This window comes from Poecilia formosa, unplaced genomic scaffold, assembly GCF_000485575.1.
Source record: "Poecilia formosa unplaced genomic scaffold, Poecilia_formosa-5.1.2 Scaffold62, whole genome shotgun sequence".
Taxonomy (NCBI): Eukaryota; Metazoa; Chordata; class Actinopteri; order Cyprinodontiformes; family Poeciliidae; genus Poecilia; species Poecilia formosa.
The window spans coordinates 1,613,566-1,626,915 of record NW_006800001.1 but is presented as its reverse complement, the minus strand read 5'-3'; the positions used below and the strand labels follow the sequence as shown (position 1 = coordinate 1,626,915).

The window sequence follows — 13,350 nt, the reverse complement described above, 5'->3', positions numbered from 1 at the left end:
CACAGAGACACAACTGAAATATTTTTTTTTATTAATGGACCAGTCGAAGTCCAGACCTGTTGCCAGACATATTGCCACATTGTTCACCGATAATCTCCATGCAATCTGAGTGAGAAGAAGAATGTGCCAAATGTGTCAGTGTCTAGATGTGCACAGCAGGTACCAATGACAAACCCTAACAGACTTCGAGCTATAATTGCAGTGAAATCTGTAATTATAGCTTCAACTAACTCCGAAGGTTTGAATAAAAATGCACATCATCACATATTTTTGGGTTTTATTTGTAAAAAGAAAAACGTAGAACACCATGCATACATCACTATCTTGCCATTTCACAAGTACATGCACTGCTCTGTATTGATATGTCAAATAAAGTTACTTAAAACGCAGTGGATGTAATGTGACAAAATGCGAAAATGTTCAAGTGGTGTTGAATACCTTTGGAAGGCACTGCATATGATAAAGTTACATTTGTCTTACCTTGCAGCTCAAACTTAGGTGTTTCAGAATAAGGGTTACAAGAAAAAAACAGTGAAAACGGCCTCAGACTTCCTCTGAGCATTCCAGTGCTTGAAGTCTTGAAAAATGCAAACATATCCAGTAGTCACAAGGTAAACAGTCTCAACCATATGGAGAGCTAAAAGTGACATAATGCTTACAACTAATACTTTTAATCTTATTTGACATTTGTGCATACAAAAAAAAATACATTTGAAAAGTCTTCTTTGATTTTCCCGGATCAAAGAGAAATCAAATATTTCAGGCCCCAACTTTGTGTCCACTTAATGTTCAGATTAACGTTTGCGATAACAACATATCCCTAACATTTCCTCCTCAGAGAAACCCTCCGTTGAGGTCAACTATCAGTGATTGGTTAGAAACAATACAGAGACCCGCCCAGGAAGAAGAAGAATATCCAATCAGAAAGCACCGCCATTCACAAGGCTCGTGAGGTGGGCGGGAAACGCGCAAAATTTGAAAGTTCACCCGGAAACAACAGCGGGAATAGAGAGGGCTTATCGCTGCGTCTATGTTACCATTGTATTATTATTGTCTGCATGGCAGTGTGGTAAGTGTTTACGCATCTCAGTAAACTTTGTGTACATACATATGATTTGTGAACAGCAGCGAGTGTCGTGTTTTCGTTAGTTAGCAATTTTAGAGAAGTGGACGTTAGCTACCGTTGACGTAGCGCGAGCTAAAGGCACGGTGTGTTGACATTTGGTTAGCTGGTTCGTTTACTGATTAAAAACCCACCATTAGCGGTACTTCAACTCTGAATAACCGTGTGCTTTTCACCTAGGTTATCTGGGGTTAGGGAAACATGTTGAAATTTAAATACGTCAGTCAGGGAACCCTGAAAACACCTTGCTCCTCCGCTGACCCAATCACCAGTCGCAGCTTGCGCCTCAACCAGGTGTTTCAGGTATGGCCATATCTAACTATCTTACTTTCATTCGGCTACTTTGTCAGTATATATGCTTTGTGCGGCACATTTTAAAGCCGGTGGTCGGCAGTCAGTACCTGACTCCCCCTTCCTGTGTTGTCCCCAGGGAAGAGTGAGCTTGTGCGGCGGTCAGCAGGGAGGATGCAGCTTAGGACGGGAGGAGTTTCTGGAGGCTCTGTTGCTTCTCTACCAAGAGTGCACATCCCCTGAGCTAATGAAGATTCAACATGTGGCAAAGTTTGTCCATAAATGTAAGTAACTTCATCTCAATGCATATCTAGTGAGAAGTCTTGATAAATATGTAAAAGCAAAAACTGAGTTTGCCAACTTTATTCTTTCTTCCATTGATTGAAAGATAAAAATCAGATACTTTGAAAAGTGTTTTGTGTTGTTTTATATTTAAAGTAGGTACTTTTTTATTTTTGCCACATCACAGCTTTTTCCAACTCAATTATTGTTTTCATCTTTTTAAGTTACCGATATGTAACATTCATTCATAATAATTCACTCATCCTCCTGTCTCTTTCCCCCATCAGCTTTCCATCCTTTTCCAGTCTTTTTCAGGTTCTAATTTTAAAGTCTTAAAATTGTCTTTTCTTCTATGAATTCTTGCATTTGTACTTTAATATTTTAAAACTATCTTTAAAAAGTACTGTGAACTCTTGTATTTGTCTCACAAAATGTGTGGAATTGTATGTTTTATAGGCAAGAAAATAGAGGTGAAATAAGTATAATAAAACATAGATAATAAAACTCAGTTTAATAAATATTTTTTTACATAATTGACTAGAACATTATTTAAAAAAAAACTACTAAGGAAAGTGTGGGATTTTGAGATTGGACATATGTAGAAACCCTAAATATATCATAATGGACAAGTTTTTCTTGCTTACATCCTAATGCTTGTCTCCCAAACAGTTTCTGAGGCAGTCTCCGAGCTGCGTGCCCTGCAGCCAGCGGTTCATGACTTTGAGCTATGTGCAGTGGTCGGCCGTGGTCGCTTTGCTGAAGTTCGAGTAGTTCGAGAAAAAGCCACTGGTGATGTTTGTGCACTGAAAACGATGAACAAGGCTGTGCTACGCACTCAAGAAAATGTAAGACGCTCTTAATTGACTCGCCCCAAAAATATGTGACAAGCTTTAAAAATTTAGACAATACTTTTGAGAAAATGAAGTGAAGAATAACACTATCCCTGCATTGACATTGTTTTTGATATACTTAATATTCTTCAGCTGCACTGTCAGAAAGATCCACAGGGGAGTGCTGTAAGGCTGAATAACATTTAAAAAAAAGTCTGGGTATGGTATTTCACAGCTGTGGTCCCTGGCATATGACTAATGGAACATATTTCTGTCAGAACAGTACATGAGCAATGTCAGGAAGTGATGATAAAGAAACAACTAACTGCACGACTTTGAATGAACAAGTAATTATTTCTTTATGCCACATGGAACCATTTTGCTTACTTTAAATTACATTTTTAGGTTGTAAAGAACATTAAAAAGTGAAGAGAATACAGGGAATTGATATCATTTACAAGTTTGATATCCTGAACAGTGACGTGGTTTTTGAGTAACCAATGCCATTTGTACTTTATATTTAATTTCTCTTTAGGATTAAAGTATTTTTAAATTGAATTGAATACTTAATGTTCTTTTATCGAAATCCATCTTGGAAAGCTCCTTTGTAAATGAACCGACCACTCTCACCATACTGACCCGTTCTTTCACTACATGTCACATTCACTCGTTGGCACTAAATTTCACAGAGTGATTCACAGATCAGTGGCAACATGGAGTTCTGTGTGGCATGGGGGATGCTGGAATGAAACTTGTAGCCTCTTAATTTCCAGACTACTCTTGCCTATTTAGTAGCCTTTGTCCTGTTGAAATTTGAGAAGTGGAGTCTATTCCATAATAAAACTAAATACAACAAAATTCTGTTCATAATGGCAAATATCAGGTCTTGGGATGATTGATAATAGTGTGTCAATATTTCCTATAATGACCTTTGTATTTTCTGTGTTGAACTGTGTTGCACTAGGAACTAGGCACTAAGGTTTCCTTCATTACATGCAGAGTGCTGTGAAAAAGGATTGACCTCTTTCCAGATTTGTTCTGTCATACTTACATGTTTCAAACAAGTTATTTTTAGCACTTGTTGAACATAGTCAGTCGTTAATCTGGTTATGTTAATCAGATAACCAAAGTGACTAAAAAAGGCTGTAGCATCAAAAACATCATATAAATACAACCTCTCTGTCAGCATGGGCTAAAAAATAACATTCGTGGGATAATTCCTCCACTAACCAAAAGAACAACAACAACAAAAACTAGTCTCACATTTCCTAAACAGGATTTTTTTGATTGGAAGAATGGCATACCATCAGTCAAACATGGAGGTGGTAGTGTGACTGTCTTAGACTGCTTTCCTACTTCAGTTTCTGTATAACTTTCCATATAAGATGCAACCAGAAATTTGGCTCTCTAGCAGAATACCCTGAAGAAGAATCAGTTTTTGACCTTAAGTTGAAGGACACTTTTGTTAAATCAGATCTTAGTGACAACCTCCGAAAAGCACAAAGGAAAAATACCCAACAAAGTGAAGGTCGTGGAGTAGCTTATTCAAACTGTGGATTAGGATCCAATTGAGAGACCATGGTGTGATCTTGAATAGGCTTGAAAACCCCCTATTGCTGCTGAATTAAAACAATTTTTGAAAGAAGTGGGGGCCAAATTCCTCCAGAGATGTGGAAGGCTCAGGAACGCTAGATGCTGGTTAGTGTTGCCATGGGTGACACAACCAAGTATGAGGTTTCTTACAAGTTGTGACCAAGTTGTTTTGGACAGTTTTTCCTTTAATAAATGAAATAATCTGAAAGCTGCTTTTTGTATTGTTCACAAAGTACAAGTCTGGTAATGTGAAACATTTAAGTCGACATGCTGTATGTCTATCCTTTTACTTCTTTGCAGGTTGTTTTTCATGAGGAGGAACGCAGGATTCTGGCTCTGAACAGTAGTCCATGGATTCCACAACTTCTTTTTGCCTTTCAGGATAAAGATCACGTCTACCTGGTGAGACTGTAGCATGTTTAATAGGGTTAATGAGGGTTAAGGCTTTTCCTAAGTGCTTCAGCTTAATTTTTGCTGTGGTTGTCTGGTGGTCAAGTTGCTGCACTAGAAGAATGTAGCCCAGTTGAGGTGCTTTGTGCTTTGTGATCTATGGGGTAAGCTCAGCAGAGTGCATACTGACTTAGTGTGTGAACGGCTGGGGATAGCATAGGGCCTGTTGTATTTAGATTTAGGACAAAGCTAGTACTGAACTTTGATTGGGAACACTGTGAAGTGTCCAACTCACAAGCTTTTGATTTGAACAGTAAACTTCTGAAGTAAGTACACAGGAACTACAAGAAGAGTTTTATGATTCATTGTGAAACACGCTTAACACTTACATTGAGAACGTGGCAACTCCAAATTCTGCCCCCTTAAGCTCGGTTTACAGAAAATTCAGATGAGACAAAGATTGATCTGTCTGACTACATCAAAATGAGACTTAAAACCTTATTAGTTGTCAAGCATTGTGTTGGTAGAATCATGAAATGGGTCTGTTTGGCAAACTGCAGTATACTGGTCTATGCACACAATTGGTTGTTTCAGAAGGCCGATGGTTTTAAACCCAAATAAAAATGTTTTTTTAAATGATTTAAATAGGCCATCTATAAACTTCAAAAAATACTTTAATCCTATTAAAAACTCGAGACTTTCAGGTCCCTGCCAGTATTCCACCCACGGTTGGTAAACTGTGTCTAAATATTCAGCCAAAATTGTATCAGAAGCTCACTGATGGCTACAAAAAATGTGGGGTTTCCCATCTACGCCCAAATGGGCATTCACATACATTTTATTAGAGGATGAAAGTGAAATTTTCGATCTCTATGTATATTTTTCACTCTGTGTGGGTTAGAGAAAGTCAACAAATTCAAAGTTCTGCACCATATTTATAAAAATCACTGAAATCTTACATTATTTCAAGTTCAAATCCTGCAAAGCTATTATCTTTTGGGGTTTTTGTTCATTCAGCTAGGATAAATGGGACACATGTTGCTAGTTAAAAAAAAAAAAAAAGGTAGCTATTGAAATTTTTTTTTTCTGAATTGTCTAAGATCAGACATGACACTGAATCATCCCCTTAAACAGGTTGCTTTTTGTTCCTAAATGACTTTTAAATCTTGATAAGTGGTTTAATAATTTAGAAAGGGGAAAGAGTCAGCTGCAAAGATGAGGCTTAAAAATTTAGTAAAGCATGTGCAAGACCTCTAGAAATCCTTTTAACCCCCTCTTATGATTAATGACATGACTCATGCTATTCTCTTCTTCAGTGTATCAGTCTGGCAAAGTGTGGCTGGTTGTCTTTTTTTTAAACATCTCTAGAGTTTATTTAGATTCAGTGAAGGAAACTTTTCTACAAAAATTGTGTTTCTGTCAGCCTCTAAACCGACCCTTTTTCTTACACAACCCAATCTTTGTTTGTGTTGACCCCACATTGACTGAGGTTGAAGGAAAAGGAATTTTCTGCTCAGTAAAGCTGTACATTACATAGTGAGGTTTTTTTCTGCCTCCCCCTTATATATATATATATATATATATCTTACTTAATGCTCCCTGCGTGTCAATCTCAATTCTTCATCGCTCTTCTTCACTGCCCCCCTTTCCCACCCTGCTCACTAACTGAGCATGGACAAAAATACAAAGCATCCATCTTTATCCGTGTGTCAGAGAGGCTCCCAGTCTCTCTGTTGCTAGGTAACGCTAGAGAATGCTCCTGTTCATTCAGACTCTCAGACCATTCATGCGCCAGGGGCTCTCGCCTGTTAAGTGTGTGTGTTGAAGGAACCGAATAGCTCCAATCAACTTGACCAGTTTCTTTCTCCTCAAGGTGCAGAAGACTGCCAAAATAATCTTCAGTTATTTGTGTTTTCAGATAAAATGTATGCAAATATTGAATGAGATATAATTTCTGGCATGTTTGCTTCGCCGGAAGGGTGTTATTTAACGCTTTGATCACAGCAATACACACTGCACAGGGATTTTGCGGGTATTCTTGGTCTATTTTTAGCAATGCTTTGACTGCGGTATCAGAGATAAATCTGTAATAGTATCCGCTCCTTACATAAGGAATTTATAATGAGGAGAAATACCCTATGAGCTTAATCTGCACATAGCTTTGATGTGAGCTCAGATGCATGATATGTGATCCAACACTTACTGCTGTCTCATGTAGATGATAAATATTCAGCGATTGAAATCAGCCAGTTTGCATTTGATCGGCCCAAAATCAACAGTACAATAAATGTTTTGTGTTTACGAAATGCATCCTAACTTAAAACTCCCACTGGTTTGTCTGTAAATATGACAGTTATTTCTTTCTAGTTTTGAAAAAAATCTGATGAAATTTTGGGACATATGCATACATACAGTGGTGTTTCATGATATAAATCAAGTGTGGGCATATAAGAAAGTGAAAGTCCATCAGAGTGGCCAAATATGTTGTTTACAAACATAACGGATGGACCCTGAAATATTATATCCTACCAAATACTAGATGTAAGTAGTTCTCAGTGTTGCACACTTTGAAATTGTGGCTGGGATTCGATATATTGTCTTGTTCTAAAATGTAATGTTTTATTTTATTGCATCATATTTTATTTGTGTTCCGTTATTGTGTTCTTTTCTATCGACTTTGTCTGTCTGTGTGTGTGTCTTGAGGCCATGGAGTACTTGCCGGGCGGTGACCTGATGTCTCTGCTGAACCGATACGAGGATCAATTTGACGAGTCAATGGCTCAGTTTTATTTGGCTGAGTTGGTAGAAGCCATTCAGGCAGTCCACCAGCTGGGTTACGTCCACAGGTTAGACACTCGAAGCTATATCTATCTCTTTACTGCTTTCCCTTCAGTGTGTGGTAAAAGGAAGAGCCACTAGAGTTTATGAGTTGGTTTTGCTACTTTGTTTTTCACTAAATTGGTTTTGACGTCCGAGTCAGACAGCATAAAGTATAAAAAAAACAAAAAACAATACTGATGTTTCCTAATGTGCTCCATTAAACTTAGAGTAGCTGACTTGTTAAAGTACTGAGGCAACAAAAAGCTTTTTAAAAGCAGTATCATATGTCCTATAAAATATTTCCTTACAGAGATGTCAAACCAGAAAACATTCTCATCGACCGGACTGGTCACATTAAGCTCGCCGATTTTGGATCAGCTGCCAAGTTGACTGCAAACAAAACCGTAAGTAGATTACAGGGTCTTGACTTCAGTGTTATTAACAGTGACCTCACTGAAATGGGTTGGTTGAATGAGATCTTGAAATTTGATAACGTTGAGTGAAGGTTTCCTAGTATTACTGCAAAGTTTAAAAACTTATGGATACCTTTGCCTTATGGAGTTTCAAAGCAGCTTTGACTGACTTTATCAAGATGGAAATATTTCCAAACATGCCAGTTGGTTGGTAAGTACAAGAAAAATATAGTATCGTCTTTTTTTAGCTGGCTGACTGGGAATGGGCAGAATCCTGCAGCAGAGGAAGTGCTGCATTAAAGTCCTTACTCTGACTCTTATTAAAATAAATTTTATATGCTAACATAAAAAGTGGAATTTAGTTTGATTTGAGTTTGACTTTTTTCTTTCTTCTATTTTCTAAAAGAAGTCTAATAATGCCATGGTGTATTTTGTTTGTTTTCTGGTAAACTGTAATTCTTTAATTGTGTCCTATCCTATTAAATGTTGAATGTGCAGTCATAAAAGCCATTCATTTTTAATAAATCTTGGCCAGTTTAAATGAACGTGTGCTGCTTTATAACTGAGTGTAAAATTCTACGATAGAGGCAGGTTCGGAATTAAGTTTGAACTCAAATGTAAATAATTTAAATAAAAATGTTGAAACTCTATAAATTTGTGGCCATATAGACTTGTGCATTGAAGGGTATAGTAATCCTGTAAACCACATTAGCTGTATGATTGAAAAATTTTGCGACTTTTAAACTATTTATTTATTTTTTTTTAATACCTTGGTTAGTCTTAATACCAGTAACCCACAGTTTACTGGTATTTGAAGTATTTTCTAAATGTTTCCAGGTAGCCACTGCCACAGTCCCTGTTGGAACCCAGGACTTTCTGTCCCCAGAGGTCCTGACAGTCATAAACGGCGGCTCTCAGAGCACCTACGGGGTTGAGTGCGACTGGTGGTCCCTTGGCGTTATTGCATATGAGATGATCTACGCCAAGTCTCCTTTTTCTGATGCCACATCTACCAAGACCATCAACAACATTCTTAATTTTCAGGTATGTCTGGTACGGTGATCATTTAAAGAAAAAATAAATCTAGTCATTATATTATTCAAGAAATGAATAATTATTGAATGCCCATCTCCTTTGCCTCCAGCGTTACTTAAAGTTTCCAGAAGAGCCTCATGCCAGTAAGCAATTTGTTGACTTGGTGCGGGGCTTGCTGTGTGGAGCGAGAGAGCGTCTGGGCTACCAGGGACTGCGGTGTCACGCCTTCTTCTCAAATGTAGACTGGAACAACTTAAGACAAGGTGGGGGGAATCCCCTCCTTCTGACACTCTGTTTTCTGCCTCGTAGTAACAGTATGAACAAATGCTTAGTCTCTCTATAGGTGTGTTTATATGCTTCTGGATGTATGCAAGCAACAAAGAGTAATTGCATTATGAAAGGCGTTTTCAGTTGTGAAATAATGAGCCTCTGTGAGCCGTTGGCAGCGGGCCAGCTCCTTCTGTAGGGGAGAAAATGGGAGGAAGGCTGACGGTGAAGATCTGCAACTCATCTGCTTCTTAACAGACGCAGCACAAATCCTGAACGCAGGCTACACCAGCAGGCTTTCCGTGGCGGAAGCACACGCCTGATGATTTAACATCGTTGTTTTTGTTCGGTTCGACAGCGTCAGCTGAGTAGCTTTTGGAAAAAGCACAACTCTAACCCTTGAAGAAATATTTTCTGTCAAACGTGTCTGACCAGTATCCCAGTTTACTGGTTAAATACACTTGTTGTAAGCAAACTCATCTTTTTTTGCTCATCAGATCTGATGTGTTCATTAAATTTTCTTATCATATATTTCTCATTTGAAAGATGTCCTCTTTGCAAGTAGTATTTATGATAGACTTTTGAAAACTGAAAAGTGTTGATTATTTTATAATTAAAAAAATTAAACACCTTTATACAATTTGGGGGGGAAAAATCTGTTCTTGATATAAAACACTGTTTAAGAAGTATCTCATGTTTACATGTTTGCATTAGATATTCAGTCCTTGTTTATTGACAGTTCAACACAGATGGAGCTTTTTGCTTCAGCTGCGACTCCAGCTGATTAGCTCGCTCTGCTGCAGTGAGGGAGAGCGAGCGAGCATGTGTATGAAAGGAGGAGAGAGGTGGAGGGAGGAACACAGGCAGCATGTGCATCAACGCGCGACTTGCCGCACTCTAGGCTCCCACCGCTCTGCTCCTCCTCCCTTCCTTTCTCTTTCCTTTCTCCTTGTGTTGTTCTTTTAAACATAATTTTTTTACTACCTTTTTTTTTTTTCGTTTTCTTGCCCTCTTCTGTTCCCTCCTCTCTCATCCTTTTTTACTCTCGCAGTTCCGCCGCCTTTCGTTCCTGCGTTGCATGCTGAGGATGACACCTCTAATTTTGAGGAGCCGGAGCAGGCTGCCCCCTGGCCAGCCTCAGCAACCCAGCGAGGAGCTGTGCCAGCAGGCTTCCGGGGCCAGGATCTGCCCTTTCTAGGCTGGTTCTTCAGCAGAGCATTAACAGCATTGGCCAAATCTGAGTAAGTGCTACTTGTTTACCAATATGTTTTGGTCTTCTCTTTCCCTTTAATTCACAGTGAATCCACAGTAATCATCATTTCCTTTGCATATGCCTCCTGTAACATCTTTGTTGTTCCCCCATACTAACACTGGCTCCTTTGCTGCTGTTGGGCTTCATAATATGCTGGTAGCCCTCTTCCAGGTGACCCAGCATTGTGGCCTGGGCAGCTGGTCTTGTCTATGTTAATAGTTTTCTGCCTGTTGGGGCTTAAAATTAATTTGTCCATTCGATGTTTAAAACGAGAACGGAATCGGAGCTAATTTCTGATGTTTCTTTCTCATGATTTCTATTTTTCTTTCTTGTTTTGTGTGTTTTGCGACCACACATGGCTCATCCGATGCGTAGGCAGATAAAATAAACGAACCAGAGGATGCTGGGCTGCGTTATCTTTCCATGAACACTGATTGGTATGCGGCTGAGTGTGTCAATGAGGTTTTCTGAGACGTGGAACCCCACACACAGGCACACTCCCACCGTCGCTGCCGTTGTTGTGGTTTCACCGTTTCCCTGTGAGACATAATGAGCTCCTGACTTTTAACAGCCCAAGCTTGGGAATGTAATTTATCTTTATGGTATTTGGCTTCTTAACCTCTGATAATAAAGCAGGAGGACGGGTTTCAGTTCTCTAGCCCCCTCCCTGGGCCGGTGCTCTCTCCGGTTAATGGTGCTGGAGAGACTGCGGATCATGACAGCAGCAGCAGCAACAGAAAGGGAAGAAAAAGCGTTAGCAGATTAGACAGAAAAAAAAAGGCTGAGAGCTCAGATTGGGGGAGAAAATCTATTTCTATGGTTACTACCGTGATGTTTTTTTCCCTCCCCTCTTCAGCCCCCACCCCCATCTTTACCGGTCTTATCTCCTCCTCTTGTTTTCTCCCTCTTCTAATGTCTCTGTCTCTTGCTGTTATAACATCACTCATCTGCTAGAGCTTTTCAACTGAAGCCAGTCGTTTTGTTTGTGGCGTTTGACAAAGAGAAGCCCAGAACCCTAACAATCTTTCAGTATCGTGTGGGTGCATGCATATGCATGTCCACAATCTTCATTGCAATTCCAAAAAAAAAAAAGGGGGGATAGGGTAATAAGCCAAGAGTCAGGCATAATGACATGCTAATCATGTGTTTTGGGGTTTCCAGTCATGATTTATTTGCTTTTCACTCTTTTTGACCTTGATTGCCCGACTCCTCATTAGGAAAACTACAACAAAAATCTCCTCCACAGCTTGCCTCATGTTTCTGAGAAGCCTTCTGTTGCCTGGTGCCAAGAAATCATTGTTACATTTCATTATATTCTGTGCTCGTCAGTGTATCTGTAATGTGTTTGGTTTGAGGAGTTTCTCTTGTCTACTGACGATTGTGATTGACTAGAGTAGAGTAGAAAGTCTTTCTGGTCTGTCATCTAACACTTAGGTTGAGAGTATGATACGTTGACAGCTCCTTATTAGAATTCCCTGAATGATGCCAGATGGCTGGCAGGGTGTGTAAAAGTTTTATTCAAAGTCTCCAGAGGATAAGTTGTATTCATTTAGCTGACCATTTAACTCTCGTCCAAAGTTTAACGTGGTGTAAGGTTACTCTTTAGTGAGCTTTGTTGGCAGCTAATGCCCACAGTTTTGGCGATATCTGCTGAGGACGGTTGGAAGCTTTGATATCCTATCATAAGTGGAGCTTTCAGACTTACCTCTTAGCACCAGTTGCCCCACTTGAATATTATAGGGTGAGGAAGTAAAACTCCTTTGTAAGGTATTTGTCATGTTGACCTTTAGTAAATCTTTGAAAACTAAATACCTGCTACATTTAAAGTCGGTGCTTATTGAATAAAAAAGGGCTGCAAAATACATCGCAACTATGTCATCATCACAATACAAGTGTATGCAATATTCATATCCCAAGCGACTGTCACAGCTGTAGATGTTCACATTGGATGCAAATGACATTGCCCAAAATGTTAAAGGTCGCACAGAGTGATAGAAACACAGATGTGCAAGCCTAGCACAGAATGTTATATTTTCATACAACATAAGTGGACTAAGCTGAAATTGGCTTTTAGTTAGTCAGGCTGTCTGCTCAGGTAGCCACTCTGCAGGCAGCTGTTTAACAGGCGTGTTGATTGTAGCTTCCTAGCAGGTACTTTACCTATGGCATTGGCTGGTTCTCCTTCAGTGTCTGTACCATGATCTTCTGTGTTTTTGACAGCCAGAGATTTCTCCAATCTGCTAAAAGCCTATTGGCGATATTATTCAGTCGGCAGATAGGCAATGTGCAGCAACAAGTGAAGGAGGGGCTTAACTTCAATACTGTGTACTTCATGCAGCCAGAAAAACCTCTAATTGTTGTGGATTTTAACCATAAAACCTTAGCATACCTTGATATTGTTTGCCAGATCAGTCCTGATCCTTGGTTTGGAGATCTTATGCATTTCACTCATTAATTCACAATTTTCTTTAAGAAATGCTCTTTTATTATATAGACATTTAGAAGTAACAATTTTGAAAGTATAAAATGAGAGTTTAATTTAAATGAAGCAATCCTAAGTTGTTCCTCATGTTCATAAATATGGTAATATTGGTAAAATATGACTGATTTTTGCCACCAGATGATGCATGTTTTTATGGATAGGTGGTGTTTAGACTGTTTTGCTTTTAGAAAAAACCGCCCGAATGATCAGAAATTTGCATAAAACTGATTTCCAAGACACAATCTTTCTATTGGTTTGTTGATCCTGATTTCTAGCTGCTGTTAGAACCTTGTGCCTTGACGTGGCTTTTCTTCTTATTCATATTTCTCTTGCGTCATAAATATATTCCGTGTATACACCAGATCAATGCTAATAAGCCTTAAACATACATGCCTTCCTCCTGTTCCTGTCTTTTATCGATTCCCCTCAGTAATGCGGTCTGCACTGAGTCCTCATTTATTTTTCAGCCATAGTTCAAAGAAATGACAACCACCATGTTCTTTACAGAGGGCTCTAGTATTTTCTCTCCTTTACATTTATTTATTTTTTGTATTTTCTCTTCTTCCTACAAC

General features: G+C 39.0%; 1 protein-coding gene across 1 annotated transcript in view; it reads left to right on the top strand.

Annotated features, from left to right (window-relative positions):
- Positions 1-964: 964 nt before the first annotated feature.
- Positions 965-13,350, top strand: part of cita (citron rho-interacting serine/threonine kinase a) — a 53,737-nt gene continuing 41,351 nt past the window's right edge. The window contains exons 1-7 of the mRNA XM_016672498.1: positions 965-1,069; positions 1,304-1,426; positions 1,554-1,698; positions 2,366-2,541; positions 4,420-4,521; positions 7,213-7,355; positions 7,640-7,737. Of these exons, the coding sequence (XP_016527984.1) occupies positions 1,325-1,426; positions 1,554-1,698; positions 2,366-2,541; positions 4,420-4,521; positions 7,213-7,355; positions 7,640-7,737 (766 nt within the window). The 5' untranslated portion in view covers positions 965-1,069; positions 1,304-1,324. The remainder of the gene's footprint in view (positions 1,070-1,303; positions 1,427-1,553; positions 1,699-2,365; positions 2,542-4,419; positions 4,522-7,212; positions 7,356-7,639; positions 7,738-13,350) is intronic.